At 48.9% G+C, this 16,128-nt stretch overlaps 1 protein-coding gene across 5 annotated transcripts in view; it reads left to right on the forward strand.

Annotated features, from left to right (window-relative positions):
* Window positions 1-16,128, forward strand: part of PHC2 (polyhomeotic homolog 2) — a 147,921-nt gene that overhangs the window by 90,381 nt on the left and 41,412 nt on the right. For 2 of the 5 annotated variants that reach the window (XM_029578654.1, XM_029578655.1), the window contains 2 exons: window positions 12,959-13,446; window positions 14,501-14,660. In XM_029578654.1, coding sequence (XP_029434514.1) covers window positions 12,959-13,446; window positions 14,501-14,660 — 648 coding nt within the window. Of the gene's footprint in view, window positions 1-6,692; window positions 6,867-6,915; window positions 7,015-7,110; window positions 7,410-12,958; window positions 13,447-14,500; window positions 14,661-16,128 lie in introns of those variants that run through there. The other 3 variants (XM_029578656.1, XM_029578657.1, XM_029578658.1) reach the window with 3 other exon arrangements.

The following is a 16,128-nucleotide window of genomic DNA, read 5'->3' on the forward strand; positions in this document are numbered from 1 at the left end:
CATGAAGTCAGCAAGTAGCACATTTAAAACGAATTGGAGAAAATTATTTTTCATTCAATGCACAATTAAGCTCTGGAATTCATTGCCAGAGGATGCAGTTAAGGCAGTTAGAGTAGCTGGGTCTAAAAAAGGTTTGGATAAGTTCCTGGAGGAGAAGTCCATAAACTGCTATTAATCGAGATGAGTTAGGGAATAGCCACTGCTGTTAATTGCATCAGTAGCATGAGATCTATTTTAATGTTTGGGTCCTTGCCAGGTACTTGTAACCTGGATTGGCCATCATTGGAAGCAGGATGCTGGGCTTGGTGGACCCTCAGTCTGATCCAGTATGGCAGGCAGCTTCTTATGTTCTTATGTTCCTTTGCTCTTCCAGCTCAGTCAGAACCAGGGCTGGGATCATGAGCCTTGGGTATATTTTTCCCGGTGTCATACCCCTCCCAGGTTTCTTTCATCCAATCATTGCCGCTCGCCAAGTCTCTTGGAACCCTACAGTTTTGAAATGTGGCGACCTGGACGTAGCCATTGCACAGTAAATGGGACTGCTCCCTACCCTGCAGGCTGCAGCCTCGGCCGCACCCCCTCCCCCACCCACCCACCCAACTCCAGCTGAGCTTCCCCAGCAGAGAATTGACTTTATAAATGTAGAAAGTCTGGGTGGGAGGTGGAAGGGGCTGGCACTGAACTCCAGCGCTAGGTCCTCTGAAAAGGTCCGCAGAGGTCCATAAACTGCCGTTAATCAAGTTGACTTAGGGAATAGCCACTGCTTATTACTGGCATCAGCAGCGTGGGATCTATTTTAATGTTTGGGTCCTTGGCAGGTGATTGTAACCTGGATTGGCCACTGTTGGAAACAGGATGCTGGGCTTTAATTTCTGCGTCTGTTTGCCCTGTGATTTTTGGTGCTTCTGGATATGATGTATAGAGGGTTGGGGTGTGCCAGGGAAGGGAACAAATCTTCTTTTACTGTAGCGCCAAATGCCACCTTTTTCAAACCTATTTCCACCTCGTCTGTGGGTGTAGTGCAGAATATGCGGCTGCTGCTCTGTGTGGGACCTTCCTGGGTTTCAGGATTTTTACCGGTGCCTGTGCCAGGGATGCGAGGAGTGGCCTGGACTCGCCCATATGCTCCCGTGCAGAGATAAGACGATTATCTCCCCCGCCCGGGGATGGATGCGACAGCTGGGCAGCACCTAAAGGAAACAAAAGGATTGCAAAAGCCAATTCCGGTAAGTAGTGAGAGGAAATAACACCAGCAGGTGCGGCAGCAGGATAAATATTGTACCCGTGCCAAGGCAGCCGGCGACGGAGAGAACGGGCCCTCGCTGTGACACTTACGGGGGGGCGACAGGCAGCCGCAGCGCTTCGTGCAGGGGACGTCACTCCAACAGTTTACAGCGCAAATATGTTTATCTTATCCCACCCGGCCCGTTTTCCATTCTCGACCGTGGCCTGAGCTTGTTAAACGTTTCTGCAACATCAGAAAGCAGCATCGTCTTTTATACGGGGAAGAACTGCTGCTCGTCGTGGAAGGCCGCGTGCTCTTGCAACACCAAACTCAAAATGGCCTGAAAACATGGAGGGAGAAAGAACAAACCCTTCCAGCCTGTGCCAAAGGTCTTTCCCTGTGGTTTGCATCTCCTGCCCGCTGCCTCTGGGGCCCAGCTCCAGGCTCCTCCGCAGCCGAGTGAGCCCTTTGTGCTTCGGCAGCTGGAAGGACGACGTTGGCCACGAGCGCGGCGTCTGTGCACCTGCAGATTCCTTCCCTCAGCGAGGCACCGTCTTAATGTGGCTCACCCCACAGGGGTCAGTTTATTTTTTTTTTAACGGTTTCAGGATGCTTGCAGGTGGTGTGGTTGGTTTGTTTTTCAGTCGGACGGACGTTATCTTGTTGACACATTTTGACACATCCCTTCTGTTTCCTCCTGCTCTTTTGGGCTTCCAGCTTGCAGTGACCGTCCTTACCCAGGGGCCAGAAAGTGCCAGCTCTCTCTGGAAATGTAGTAGGTGTGCGCCCAGAGTCTGCAATTAGCTGCCGCCGCCGCCACTCAGTGACATTGGTGAGTCCTTCCCCGCTCCCCCGCCCATCGATGGCTGTAGCCTCCCGGGCCCCAGTTGTCCTGGGGAGCAGAAGCTGGACCCAGAAATCAGACCCGGGTCTTCTGCACAGCGGTGCAGAGCCACCGGGCCAGGCCTTTTACAGCAGCTGGATTTCAAATGCTTGTGGTTTGATTGTTTTCCCCGATATAAACTAGTGGTAGATTTTTATTTGTATTGTTGCGTTTTTTAATTTTTTTTTCAGGCGCGTTTCACCAGTGCTGAGTACAAGGCCCTAGACGAACCTTCATTCCTGACCCCCTTCCCTCAACTGAACTCGCTGGCAGCAACTCCAGCACAGACCTCCCTTTCACAGTATTTGCTCTTCCACAGCACCGATCTGTGCCTTGCGCTGGCAGGATTTTGCAACCCCCTCCCCAACATTCTGGCACTCTAGGCCACCACCTAGTTTGCCTAATGGAAGCACCAGCCCTGGCTGAGCACCTCTTGCTTTCGTTATGCCTGTCATCTGTCTGTTCTTCCCTACTTAACCAAAATGGTGTAGGGGGTCTGTAGGAAAGGCCACATGAGATGAGACTGAAGGAGTTTAATACGTATGCCCTGGAGGAGAGGAGGTGCAGGGGAGATACCATTGCAGACCTTCCAATACCTGAAAGGGATTAATGATGCACAAAAATCTGATGGAAAGGAAGCTGCAAAACTAGAGGTCATGATGTGCAACTCCAAGGGGGGAAGACTCAGGAGCAATGCCAGGAAATGTTTCTTGTATAGAAGGGGTGGTGGATGCATGGAACGCCCTCCTGGAAGAGGTGGTGAAGATGAGAACAGTAATGGAATTCAAAAGGGCATGAGACACACAGAGGTCCCCTGCTGGCTAGAGACTGGAACTGAAGAAATGGGGTATTATTAGATCTTAAGTTTACATTTCTGCAGGGAACGGCAATTGCTGGGCAGACTGGATGGACCATTTTGGTCTTCATCTCATGTCATTGCCTGTTACTTTGATACTGTATATATATATATATATGCATCGATCGTATTTCCTCTTTGTTTACTGTTGTGCTTGAAATTTGGTAAGAACATAAGAGAGGTGATGTTAAGGCAGTCGAGTGATCCATCAGGCTCAACATCCTGTCTCTGACAATGGCCAGTCTGCGTCACTTGGAAGAACCCAGCAGATAGGAAAGTCCATCTCTAACGCTTTACTTCCAGAAATATGAGGGGGAGGCACCCAGTTCTATCTAGCTAATGATTTATGGGCCTGTCCTTCAGAAATCTGCCAAGACCTTCGCTTAAACTCAGCTCTTCTACCCGCACAAGACCGTTCCCTATCAGCCTGCTCTGCAGTACTCATGATCTTGTGAACCTCTGTCATCTCCTCCCCAAGCTGAAAAGCCTTAACCTGCTAAGCACCCACCCTTTTATCATTTTTTGTTGTCCGTCTCTGCACTTTTTCTGTGACTGCCACATCTAGCTTGGGATGCAGCATCCAGAGCTGCTCACAGTACTCGAGCTGTGCTTCTTCATGGATTGATTTGGAGGCATTGCGATATTCTTTCCTATTCCTTTCCAAATAATTCCTAATATTCTATTATCAGGGCTTTAGTTTTAGGTTGAGTTTTGTTTTAGGCTGGGACAGATTATCAGGGATTTAGTTTCAGGGTGAAGTTTTATTTAGGCCGGGACAGATTATCAGAGATTTAGTTTCAGGGTGAGTTTTGTTTTAGGCAGGGACAGATTATCAGGGATTTAGTTTTAGGGTGAGTTTTGTTTTAGGCAGGGTTAATTTCAAGGCACATTTCCTTTCTTATTTGCTCTACAGTTTTAAGTTCTGTTGTGCTCTTTCCTTCAGCCTTCCATTGGAGCAGAAGGGAGAGCTTTATTTCTACCATTTTGTTTGATTTGGTTATTTCATTTCAACCCTTCCCCCATAATTGCCTTTTCTGATTTTATTTTAGTTTTATAACTTAAAAGAGCCGCAGGCTCTTCCCTTTTCTTTATCTGAATACTTGGGCTCTGGGAGGGGGAATACCTCAGCTGCTCAGCCAGGCCACAAGCTCTGAAGCCCGGCTGAGCTCTAATCAGCACCTGCTGCAGGCCTTCCCGGAGCAGCCAAGGAGCCTTCTTTTCTAAGGAAGTTTCATTTCTAGTTTATTTGTACTTCTCACACCTCTGTGCTCTCTTTTTTTAAATTTTGGAGCACAGATTCATTTAAGACTTCAGTTATTTTATTTTTAAACATTTACTTATTAAAAATAAATAACAAAAAAGTCACTCTTTAAGAGATCCTTTGCTCCTTTTTAATTTCAGTAGAGGCTGCTTCAGTCCCAGTCCTCATTGCCTGTACCTCAATAGAAAGAACATCCTGGGCAATGGGGAGGAAGCAGCCTCAAGCAGGCCCTAAAAAAACTGGGGGGGGGGGGAAGGTGCCAGCTGGAAGTCAATAGCAAAGAAGGACATCTGTGACTTTCTGGCTGGCACCCCAAAAGCTGCAGCCCCTCAAAATGCAGCCTCTGACCCAGCAGCAGCTAATAATGACATCTCTGCTGCCGCTGGGCACAATACTCCTATCCCAGCACTGTCATCTGCTGGAGCAGAGACTCCTATTTTAGGGGACCCTTTATGGGCTGGCACTACTTCACCAGCACTGCAAACACTGTTCCTGCCCCAGCTCTATCCAGTGCCAGGTTCTTGTGGCCTGGATTGGCCACTGTTGGAAACAGGATGCTGGGCTTGATGGACCTTTGGTCTGACCCAGCATGGCAATTTCTTATGTTCTTATGTTCATATGGGTTTAAAAAAGGATTGGATGAAGTCTAGGAGAAGTCCATTACCTGCTATTAATCAAGTTGACTTAGAGAATAGCCACTGCTATTACTAGCAATGGTAACATGGAATAGACTTAGTGTTTGGGTACTTGCCAGGTTCTTATGGCCTGGATTGGCCACTGTTGGAAACAGGATGCTGGACTGGATAGATCCTTGGTTTGACCCAGTATGGCATGTTCTTATCTCGAGGGCCAAGGCCCTCCGGGGATCTGAGCTGGAGAATTTTGTGTGGTGCTCTCAGTACAGGAGTTTTTATCCCGTTTCACGGACTTGTCACCCTCCTGCCCTTTCGTGGGATAACAGAATCCTCTTCCAAGCTTATTTATTGTGTATCAGATTGCAGCCCCTTTCTATCTTCCTTAAAAACTTGCTTTTGCAGTTCTGATTCAATTTTTCTCTCCCCCCCCCCCTCCCCCATGGTTATGTTTGGATGCACCATGTCCCAGCTCATAGAGCAAAGAACCTCCTCATCAATCGCCTCCTGGCCCTTGCAAAAATATCCATCTACAAGACCAGGAGGCAACAAGTGGACGGGGAGGTTCCCATGGACTGTGAGATCCTGTTCTGGGCATTGGTGCTCTCCCGCCTTTGAGCAGAGCACTATGTCACCGTGTCCACTAGCTCGGTGGATGCCTTCACCGGCCAGTGGGCACTAAATAATGTGCTCTGCTCACTCCCAGGCCCCCCCCCCCCCGGATTATGTTTTTCAGTTCATTTACACTGTTAACCTGCCATTGGACGTTTTCCCTTACGCCTTATTCAGTAAGGGGCGGAAAACTCGCGTCCAACCCGCCAAACCTAATAGCGCCCTCAACATGCAAATGCATGTTGATGCCCTATTAGGTATTTCCGCACGATTCAGTAAGTAAAAACTGCTTTTCTGTGCACCCTCCGACTTAATATCATGGCGATATTAAGTCGGAGGTCCCGAAGAGTAAAAAAAGTAAAAAAAAAAAAGAAAAAAAATTTGAAGTCGGCCGGCGGCTGTCGGGTCGAAAACCGGACGCTCAATTTTGCCAGCGTCCGGTTTCTGAGCCCGTGGCTGTCAGCGGGCTTGAGAACCGACGCCGGCAAAATTGAGCGTCGGCTGTCAAACCCGCTGACAGCCGCTGCTCTGGGCCAAAAGGAGGCACTAGGGACGCGCTAGTGTCCGGGTCTCATTTAAATACTGTATCGCGCGCACAGGTGAGGTGAGTGGCCTGTGCGCGCCCCGGGAGAATCGCCCGCTCTCCCGCGGACTTTGCTGAATCGGCCCGAATGTGAGTTTTCCCTGTGCACTCTATTCTGTTTTTAATTTTCAGGCAGTTTAACTGGTTAATACAAAGAGAAAGTTTAGATTGGTCTTTTTTTCTTGAGCCCTGTGACTAATCTAAAATAGACCTGGTTTTGTTTTAGGATATTTATAAAATTGTTCAGATTTGTCTGCCCAGGCTAGAACTGCAAGTCGATTGATGCAAATTAGTGAAAAGGCAGGAGGAGCCTTTCAGTCGTGTGCCAGGTATCTCTGGAACTGGCAGGCTGTAAATGCCTTTTGAAAAGTTTGGTTTTTTTCCAGGGTTTATTTTTATACCCACATATGTTGTTGTTGTTGTTATAACTGTACAAGTGGGAGAGCAGTGTTTTACTTTGTAAAGACAACTGAGACGCTGCTATTTTATTGGCTAAACCCTGCAGTAAACCATTGCATCAGTGACCTCTCCTAGGGAACAAAATGTCCTCCTCCCTTAGGGGAGGGGAGAGGGGTGGCATGTGTATTGCAGGCTTGCATAAAGTCCTCCACCTGGGGGCTAACTCGGACTGCCCGGTTGTAACGCCTTCCATTTCTAAGAGCCGGGGGGGGGGCAGCTTCCTCCCCCCCCCCTCCAGGCCAGAGCAGCAGGAAACCATTGTGTGTTTTCCTGTGCAAATGGCTCTGTGCCCTCCCTCGCTGTCCCCGGGAGCCAGCAGCATGCATGAGCAGCGGAGGTGAAAGAGCAGCAGGAAGTGAGCGCCCCCTCCTTATTGTTCGCGGCAGGGCCGGGGGCGGGGAGAGGAATGCTCTTGTGCGCCGTGGGAAGGGGGAGGGAGAAGCATCCCATGCGCTGCCGGGGACGGTGCAGGAGCCGGGCACGGTGACCGCCCGGGGAAGCAGGTAACGATCAGCAGAGCCTTCGGGCCCCGCTCGGAGGGAGGGGGAGTCCGCAGCCCCCCCCCGCACATGGCAGAGGAGGTTTCGTTTCCGTTCGGAGGCAGAACGACCTCGCTGAGTGACCTTAACGTCAAGGGGGGGATGTTTCAGGACAGATTGTTATTCTTCTTTCTGTTGCATGCTTTAAAATTTCACTTTGATTTCGTGTCGTTACGTTAGGAGCCCAAAGTCGTGCTATTGTGCGTAAAATCGATTTCACCTGCTTAGTTTTATGCGTGTGTAAAAAACTAAAAATCGTACATGTGCACGGAAACAAAATAAAGCGACTGCGCGCCCCGAGTTTGAAGGCACTGCTCTGGTTTTCGAAGCTGCCCGCTCCCTGAAGTCTGGTACCGGAGGTGAGAAGTGAGACTGCCACTGCTAGGCATGCATTCAGGAGAGGTTTGTACAAAGCCCTCTCACGTCGGTGCAACAGTCGGCTTAGTCCTCGTACTGTGGCAGTGGCTGTGACAGGACCGGGTCCCCATTGGGGTTGGGACGTTGACCCTCCGGGCTCGCCTTCCCTTGCTCCGAGCGGGTCACTGATCTCAGACTCGCGGGACTGCTTGCAGATGTTTCATGCCTGTCCGGTTTTGACAGAGTGGCCAGCAGGGACCTTAGGGGGAGGGCTGTTTTGTCGCCCCCCCCCCCCCCCCGTCTCCGTAGAGCTTACAAGCCCATGGGTACAAAGGGAATCCCCCCAGTGAGTTTCCCTTTGAACATTTCTGGCTCGAGGGGCTGGGGACCGTGGTACCTGCAGAATTTGCTGGTGTGAACTCCTCCCCTTGCCCCACTCTGGGGAGAGGGGCAAACTTGAAAGGGTCTTTTTTTTTTCCTTTTCTTCCAAGGTGCATCTGAAACTTGCCCCCCCCCCCCCCCCTACGCCAGCAACACTTTGCCACCCCCCAGCCTCCCACTCCCTGGAGTTCTTGGCCTCTCCTCCCAGAGCTCAGCAGTATCTTGTTTGTGGCCGGCGGGCTGGGGACCGAGCTGTGACCGCTTGCACCACTGACTGCTGCTTCCCCTCTTGCAGGGGGTGGGGGGGTCGACATCTGTTCCAACAATGAACTTCTCCCTCGAGCAGAGCTTCTGGGTGATTTGGTTTCTGGCAGCAGCCCCTGTCCTGACGGATTCTGGTACCGGTACTGCAGATACTGAGGTGTCAGAATTAACACTGGTCAAAAGTCACCCCCCACCCCCCCCCAAAAAAAATAAAAATCCCTTGCTAGTCCTGCAGGAGTTGTGGTGCTGACGTCTTCCAGTTGAATCCTGTGCTCGGCTGTAACACATGCACCCCCCTTCCCCCCCCCCCCCCTGCACTTAATTTACCTTGGCAGTGGGTACTATAAAGAAATATTTCCTTACACTACTCCAGGGTCTGCCCCCTTTCAGTCTCCTCCCCTGACCTTTCCCGAAGTTATCCCTGTAGGGTACCTGCCCTTACCACCCTAGCTGCCAGCTAATTACATTCGGTGCCAAGGAGCTGCGTTTATATGCAGATCCAGTGCAGGTTAAATAAGAACGTAAACGGGGGGGGGGGGGGGGGTTCAGACGGACTCTGTTTTATCCACTGAGCCCCACATTTCCTTGGCAGCAAGGAGGGCCTTTCTAAAGTTTTTCGGCGTAATGTACTCCGAAGGCTGCAGCTCTCTCTTATTTGGACGGTTGTAATAATGTCTTGTACGCCAGCAGGTTGATATTCGAAAGAGCTTGTCCGGCTAACTTTTGAAGTTAACCAGATAAACACCAAGACCTGAATTTCCTGCCCCCCACCAAGCGGTTAAATTTCAATCAGGTTCGTCATTACCCAGTTAACATGTAGCCAGGTAAGAGGTGAAGGGCGTGAGGGCGTGACTTATCCAGCTATCTCTTTTTTTGGAAAAATTGCAGATCTAAAGTTAGCTAGAAACAAAAAAAAAAATCAGCCACTAGTTTGTTTATTTACCTCTGGCAACCCGTCCTCCAAAAAAAAAAAAAAAGTAAAAATGTTGCACGGGAGCAGGAGAGGTTGTTACCCGCTCTGATGAATACTGGTGGGTCAATTGCCAGTGAAGGTGCCAGACGGTGCCCCAGTGTAGTGAATACTTTAAAAACTAAGTGCCGGTAGCTGCCGGAGCTATTGCCCCTCTGTATTCAGCAGCAGAGTGGGAGCCGGGGATGATTTTTTATTTTATTTTATTTTATTGGGTAGGAAGGGGCGCGGGGGTGCTTGGCACGCTACAAGTTTTACGCACTTTGGGGGAGGGGGATTCCACCTAGCCAAACCTTTATTTATTTATTTTTTTAGGTTTTCCAATATTCAGTAAGCCGGGTGAGTGGCAGAGTTACCCGGATCGCTATATTCCACTGTACTTATACCTGCATAATGCCTGCTGAAAAATCGGCTAAAGTTATGTGAATAACATCTCTGCCCTCTGGCTTAAACTGAATATTGAGATGGGGATTACCTAAAAAAAAAAAAATAATAATAAATCCGTGCACAGACTTCAGCTAATGCAAAATGCTGTGGCTGGGTTGGTATTGGGGAGAGAAAGTGGAGAGAGAGCGCTGCAGGGTATTACCCAGGGAGCTCCGCTGATTGCCTGTTGTACTGGGGGTAAGGGATAGAAACATCTCCGTGGAAGGCCCCCCCCCCCCCCCCCCCCAATTATATGGAACAGCCATCGGAATCATCTGATATTTACAGGGTCCGGCTGTTTCTGTAAGTGGCTTGGCGTCTTTAACTTCCCTGTTTCTAGTGGGGTCCTGCCACAAGGATTCCATAACCGGTTGTTGGTACTGACGAACTTCTAAAAGAATATTTTCATGTTTCGAATCATTTGAATATGGTTATACTCTCTTGTAAGCCCTCGGGGGATCAGGGAAATTCCTGCGGTACCTGAATCCAATCCAGTTTGAAGTGCTGAAAAGCAGATTATAAATACACATTTTAAAAAAGAAATATTTGGTCTAATTGTTGACCTTTTGTAATGTGGCACCGTTACCTCGAATTGCTATGTTATGTATTTTTGTGATTGCTTGTAATTATTTATTGTATTTATGATGACTGTACCCAGCTGTGTAAGGTCCCAAATCCGCCAAAACGTAGTATATAAATGTAAGTAAATATGGACATTTTGGGGTGGGGAGGGGGGAAGCCTTGGACTGGTTCTCCTCCTTTTTAACCAACCAAATGCAGTTTGTGTTAGTGGAGAATATCAGCTCCAAGCCTCTCTCCCTGCAGAGTCTGGAGTCCGTCCGTCCCCCAAGGCTTCCACAGTTCCTCATTTTCTGTTCCAGCTCTACCTGCTGCCACTTGGTCAATTGATGCAAGAATTTCAGATTCATTTAGCTCTCTGCGTGGATGACGCCCGGGTCGTGTGTCTGCCTTTGGGGCCCAGATTATCAACTGGCGTTGCAAAGATTCAGGGGCTGCTTAGCCAGAACTGAGAACTTATTAAATATGAATCTGTTGCAGCTCAACCCGAATAAGACGGGAGGTCCTTTGCATTGGTAAAGACGTCCGAAATAAACTGGATGTTTTTCAGCTCCCTGACCAGTGACAGGTTTCCCGTGTTTTGTGCAACCTGCACGTTGGCTTTCCCCGTTTTATAAATTTAAAATTGCTTGCCTGATTTAGAAATCCATTTGAGGCACTGGTCCAGGGTACCTCACCTCCTTCCTAATACTGTACAACTCTGACCGCACTCTCCGTTCATGGCGGTCCTCATTACTGACTCTCCTTTCGCCTAAGCTAGCTTGACTCTCTGTGACCTGGGAGAGGGATTTTAGCTGCGTCAATCTTATCTGTTAGGAATTGGCCGGCCCCGAGGAGCAAGATTTACTTGTTCTTGAGAGCAAATCTATTTTGGTTGACAATGTTAATACAACTTTGTCGTAATATAATGCTGCTTCTCTCACATTCTCTGATTGAGTGGCGATAAATAGGTTGAGTGAGTATTAAAGACCAATTGGACGTATTGATCTGTTATTTTATGTTCGTAAGTTTATATGTATCAAAAAAGAAGACTGGTAAAGTCTCACACCCATTAAAGTGAAAGTGTTTGTATAAACTAATGTATTCTTCAAAAAAATTAAAAAAAACAATTCTCAAATTTTTTAAAAAAACACAAATGAAAGAGAACAAAAAAAAATGGGTGAAAAAGCCATCAAGGGCTTGTTAACTGATTCCAATCATTTCTGGCATAAAAAACACCCACAGGAAGAAAATCTCTCATTCTTCCCACCTGGATATAATCCGACACCACTCTGTGGAAACTGCTGTGAAACAATGCACATATATTAGAAGGGAAAAAGAATTTTGTACTTCTTAAAACAAGGCATCCAAACGAGCGTTCGTAGACTGTCCCCGAAAAAGGCCTTCGGTTTTGCCGGAACGGCTTCCTCAGGGGAGAGAGGTTGCATCAGGTCTCAATGATGAAGTTGCTATAAAACAGATGGAAAAAAAAACCAAACCTGTTTTGTAAAAATAAAAAGAATGTGAAACTGCGAATTAAGCTTTACTTGTATCTCCAGTGGGTATTAATGCCTTGTAACAGTGGGGTTTTTTTTTGTTTAGTTTGGTGTGTAAAACCTTGTACAAAAACTCCACTAAATAAACAAAAGGGTTGTTTAACACGCCACTTTATAACTGAACAAAATTCCAAAAAATGTTGTTTTTTTAGTCTATATATATATATATAAACATTCTCTCCTGCACGACCTTCTGTTCTCACGAGCCTCACTGTTAGTACTGAACTCCAGACGAGGCTGCCGGGAACTGACGCGCAGGTCGTTTCAATAATACCACGCATAACCGTCCGCTGTCTGGAAGTAAAGATACGTGTATATCCCATCGTGCAGTAAAGAGGATGTGTATACAAATTCTCAGATTTCAAATCTGTTATCACACACTGCAACACTGGCCGCTTTGCCCCAGTCTTACTGGCGTGGCAGGTTGAGAAACTGAAGATGCCAACCCGTCCTTAAGATTTCTGCCCCGTGTGCCTGGAAATGTCGGCGTTCTGATGAAGGACATCGTGTAAAGCAAGGACATGCCGACGTCTTAAAATAATTTTCTGTATTGCGGCAGATTTTGGAGAAAAGGGGTGGGATCAAGGCACGCGATCTAAAATAGCGCTCGTCGTCGTGGCTTCCGTAAAAGGTGGCGATTTGGCATTTAGTGCCCGTTTTGAAAGCTGGGTTTACTGTCTTCGATGGGTATCCCCCTCGCAGTGAATCTAGCCTGCATGACCCCGGGCCTTCAAATTAATAGTCCGCGGTGGAGTCGCAAAAGACGTCCGAGTCTCAAAAACTGAGCCATTGGAATATTTACACGCAAGTTCCGTGGGTGATAACTGTTGAAATGTAGAGCGCTTCTGTCGATAGGTTTGGTGAAGGTGGCAGTAGGCAGCCTGCTTGCTTGTTTATATACCAAAATTCCCCAAATTAAAATCTGACACTTAACTGTGTCACTCTGTTTACTGTGAACTGTGTCACTCTGTTTACTGTGAACTGTAGATTGATTTCCCTAGAATTGAATCACATGGAGAATAAATACAGGGCTTCTTTTTTGATGTTTACACATTAAGGGGCTCTGACCTATAATTGTTTTAGATTCCGCCTCTCCTTTAGTTTCATATATATGTATATGATAAAGGTATATTATGTATTGTCTCATTTTATTGCTGTTGTGATCTGTATGTCTAATTAATGTGCATGGTTTTTTTGTTTTGTTTTTTTGTTGAAATCCAATGAAAACGATCCAAAAGTGGTAAAAATTGAATTAAATAAACACATTATTGTTGGTAAATTAGCTTAGAAGTGCTGCACCAAGTGAATGGTGGCTTTGGTTGCGGCGCGCAGTCTAGCCCAGTCTTGGGGAATGGCTTTTATCGGGCACAGCTGACCCTCTCTTTGTTCCTGACAGGCTACACCCAGCTCCAGCCTCATCAGCTGATCCAGCAGCAGCAGCAGCAGCAGCACCAAAAGCAGATCCCACATCAGTTTGTGATCCAGCATCCGCAGCACGTCCAGCCCCGAGGCCAGCTCGTCCAGGGTGGCGGCCCAGCACAGATCCAGCCTCCAGCGCACCCGCCCCAGCAGGTCCAGGGTCTCATCGTGCCCCCTGTTATGCCGCAGGCGCAGATCCAGATCCAGTCCCACCAGGCTTCACCCCAGACCCAGGGCCCTGCCGCCCTGCAGCACTGCCATCTCCCCGGCCTGCACAAGCAATGCGCCGGTCAGCAGCCACCAGCGCTGCACACCTCCGCCGGGCCGCAGCCGGTAGCTCCAGTGCAGCCAGGGCACGAAACGCTCGCCCTGAACGGTCACCTGGCTTGCCTCGATCACTCGTCTTCACGCAAATTTTCACCGGCTCCAGCTGTGATCCTTCAAATACAGCCTGCTGCCAGTCCGGTGAGTAGGAAGGAGAAATGATTAATCGCCATATATTGTAACGTCCCCGGCTTATAAAATCAGTTAACAGCCTAACCTCCTGTTGGTAAATGGCTGCAGTCTTCTTCGAATGGTGATGGAGCAGAAAGGCTGTGTTATTCCTGCACGCATCCCCTGAGCTCTCCAGTCCTAGAGGTGACACTCTGTATCTGTGTCACTTTTCCGGTTTACATTTAGGGGTAGATTTTCAAAGGGTTACGCGCGTAACCCCTGAAAACCTACCCCAACCCCCCCCCCCCCCTGCGCGCGCCGAGCCTATCTTGCATAGGCTGCCGGCGCGCACAAAGCCCCGGGATGGGGGGCGTGTCGCGGCTGGCACATCATCGGGGGTGTGTCGGGGGGGGGGGGGCGTCTCGCAGCTGGCACGTCATCGGGGGTGTTCCGGGGGCTTGGCCGTGGCCTCCAGACCAGCCCCCAGACCAGACCATGGCGCGCCGACGGCCGGCTCGGCGCGCGCAAGTTACGCCTGCCTCAGGCAGGCGTAACTTGTGCAATAAAGGTAGGGGGGGTTTAGATAGGGCTGGGGGGGTGGGTTAGGTAGGGGAAGGTGTGGGGGTGGAGGGAACGGAGGCAGGCTGCGCGGCTTGGCGCGCGCAGGCTGCCGATTTTGGGCAGCCTTGCGCACGCCGACCCCGGATTTTAACAGATATGCGCGGCTACGCGCGTATCTATTGAAATCCGGCGTACTTTTGTTTGCGCCTGGTGAGCGAACAAAAGTACGTGCGCACCTAGTTTTATAAAATCTGACCCTTATTGTGTCGCCAGCGCCATTGCTACTTTCTTTAAGTATCCTTGTCCAGGTATTAAACAGGATGCTTTGGAACGGAGAATTAAATCATTAGGTACCCTGACAGAGCTCTGATGTTACTGTATTGAGGCAGGTGATCTCATGCCAGCATCGTTTTTCTGACTGGGCAGACAATGGGTTTTTGCCAGTCTGTAATTACCAATCCGCCAGTCGGATGGGCTTAAGTTCGCACCGCTGCTCCCACTCTGACTTTGTTACTCTCTTCAGCCACAGGCCCCACCCCGGGATCTCCCTCCGAAAGATCCACAGCCCGTTGAGAAGAATGCCTCAGAAGCAGCCCTCGCGCAGCCGCGGAGCACCTTAACGCCACCGTCCACTGCGGCCCCAGAACTGGAAGCCTCCCAGCCTGCCAGGCCTCAGCTGCAGGGTAAGCACTCGCTATCCTCTGTGCGTTATGTTGAGTGTTACTGTTCGTGCCACACCATCTGCTTCATTTGTCCTCTGGTTTCTAGGTTGTCTGGAAACCTGACTCAGGAAGGTGACAGCACCTGCCCCATGTGGGAATGGTATTTTTTGCCAAACGTTTATTAGTCCTGCTTTAAGGCTTCAGTCTATGGTCTCCGCACCATATGCATTTATTACTACTGCTACTACTTATATCTATAGTGCTACTAGACGTATGTAGCACTATACAGATACACCTACAAGACCATCCCTGCCGCATGGAGCTTCCAGCTTAGACAGGGGTCAGACAGAACAAATTGGAGGTTGCAGGCTATGCATTTAATACAGTAAACGTTATTAGAATCAAGTTTATGATCGGGGAGAGCCAGGGATTTTAAAAGCAACCTCTAAAAGTTGGGTTTTTAGGCTGGATTTTTAATATGGCCAGAGAGAGCATGATGCACCAACTCAGGAAGGCTGCTGCAGGTGTGCGATACAGCAGGGTGGAAAGCTTGGAGTCGGGAGTTGGGGATAGAGGAAAAGAGCCCAGATAAGAGCAGTTTACCCGACGGATGAGGGGCATGGGGGCAGGTAATGGAGAAGAGGTAACGAGATCACCTTGTAAGGGCTGGCAATAAGTACAGGATAGGAAGGAAATTGGACCTGGGAGGGGAGCTGTTTACTTCCTACGGTATTCCTTTTTCACAACCAGATTTACTGGTAGCAGAGTTTCTTGTAGCCGCACTGAATATGCATGAAATGCGTTTGCATGCACAGCTTCCACTGCATCTGGATGCACCTCATGCATATTTTGGGTGGACTTCCTGTATACCCGACTTGACTTGTGGCACTCAAGGACCGGAGCTGCCTACCCCTGTGGTTGCATGAGGGTTTTCTATGGGTACCAGGTCCATCATCCTCGTCCACCAGGTGCATTTTAAGGCTTGTTCCCAGTTCATTAGATGGGTCTACGCAGTCTATGAAGGTGCTTAACATGAAGAGATGCTTGCAGCTGGAGACTCGAGGTGCTCTGGAGATTAGTATTAAACATCCAGAAACCTTGCTGGTTCCAGGGTTTTTTTGGCTTGTGCGATGAGTTCCCATTGTCAGAGAAGGGAAAGGGGGGGGAGTCTGATAGCAGATGAGCTTGGTGCAGCCTGGCCATGTTGTAAAGAAGAATTAGGATCTTGAAACTCATTTCAGGTTGTTTTGATGATTTAAAAATTCTACAGTCGGGGAAAATCCTATTCCTATACAGTTACAAATCCTGCCTGATCCCTCCCCTTGCATATATAAGCCGGTGACCTCCAAGTTCTGCTGTGGTTGAGAATATAAGGTGCAGTTGCTTTTAAGAGTGCCTTCCCATACTGGCAAAGCACTAGGATATTCCTCCACCACCACCACCACCACGTCAACACAGCAGTACCCGCAGGCCCAGTCAGCCCATAAGA

The sequence above is a fragment of the Rhinatrema bivittatum genome, chromosome 15 (genome assembly GCF_901001135.1).
Source record: "Rhinatrema bivittatum chromosome 15, aRhiBiv1.1, whole genome shotgun sequence".
In the NCBI taxonomy this organism is placed as follows: Eukaryota; Metazoa; Chordata; class Amphibia; order Gymnophiona; family Rhinatrematidae; genus Rhinatrema; species Rhinatrema bivittatum.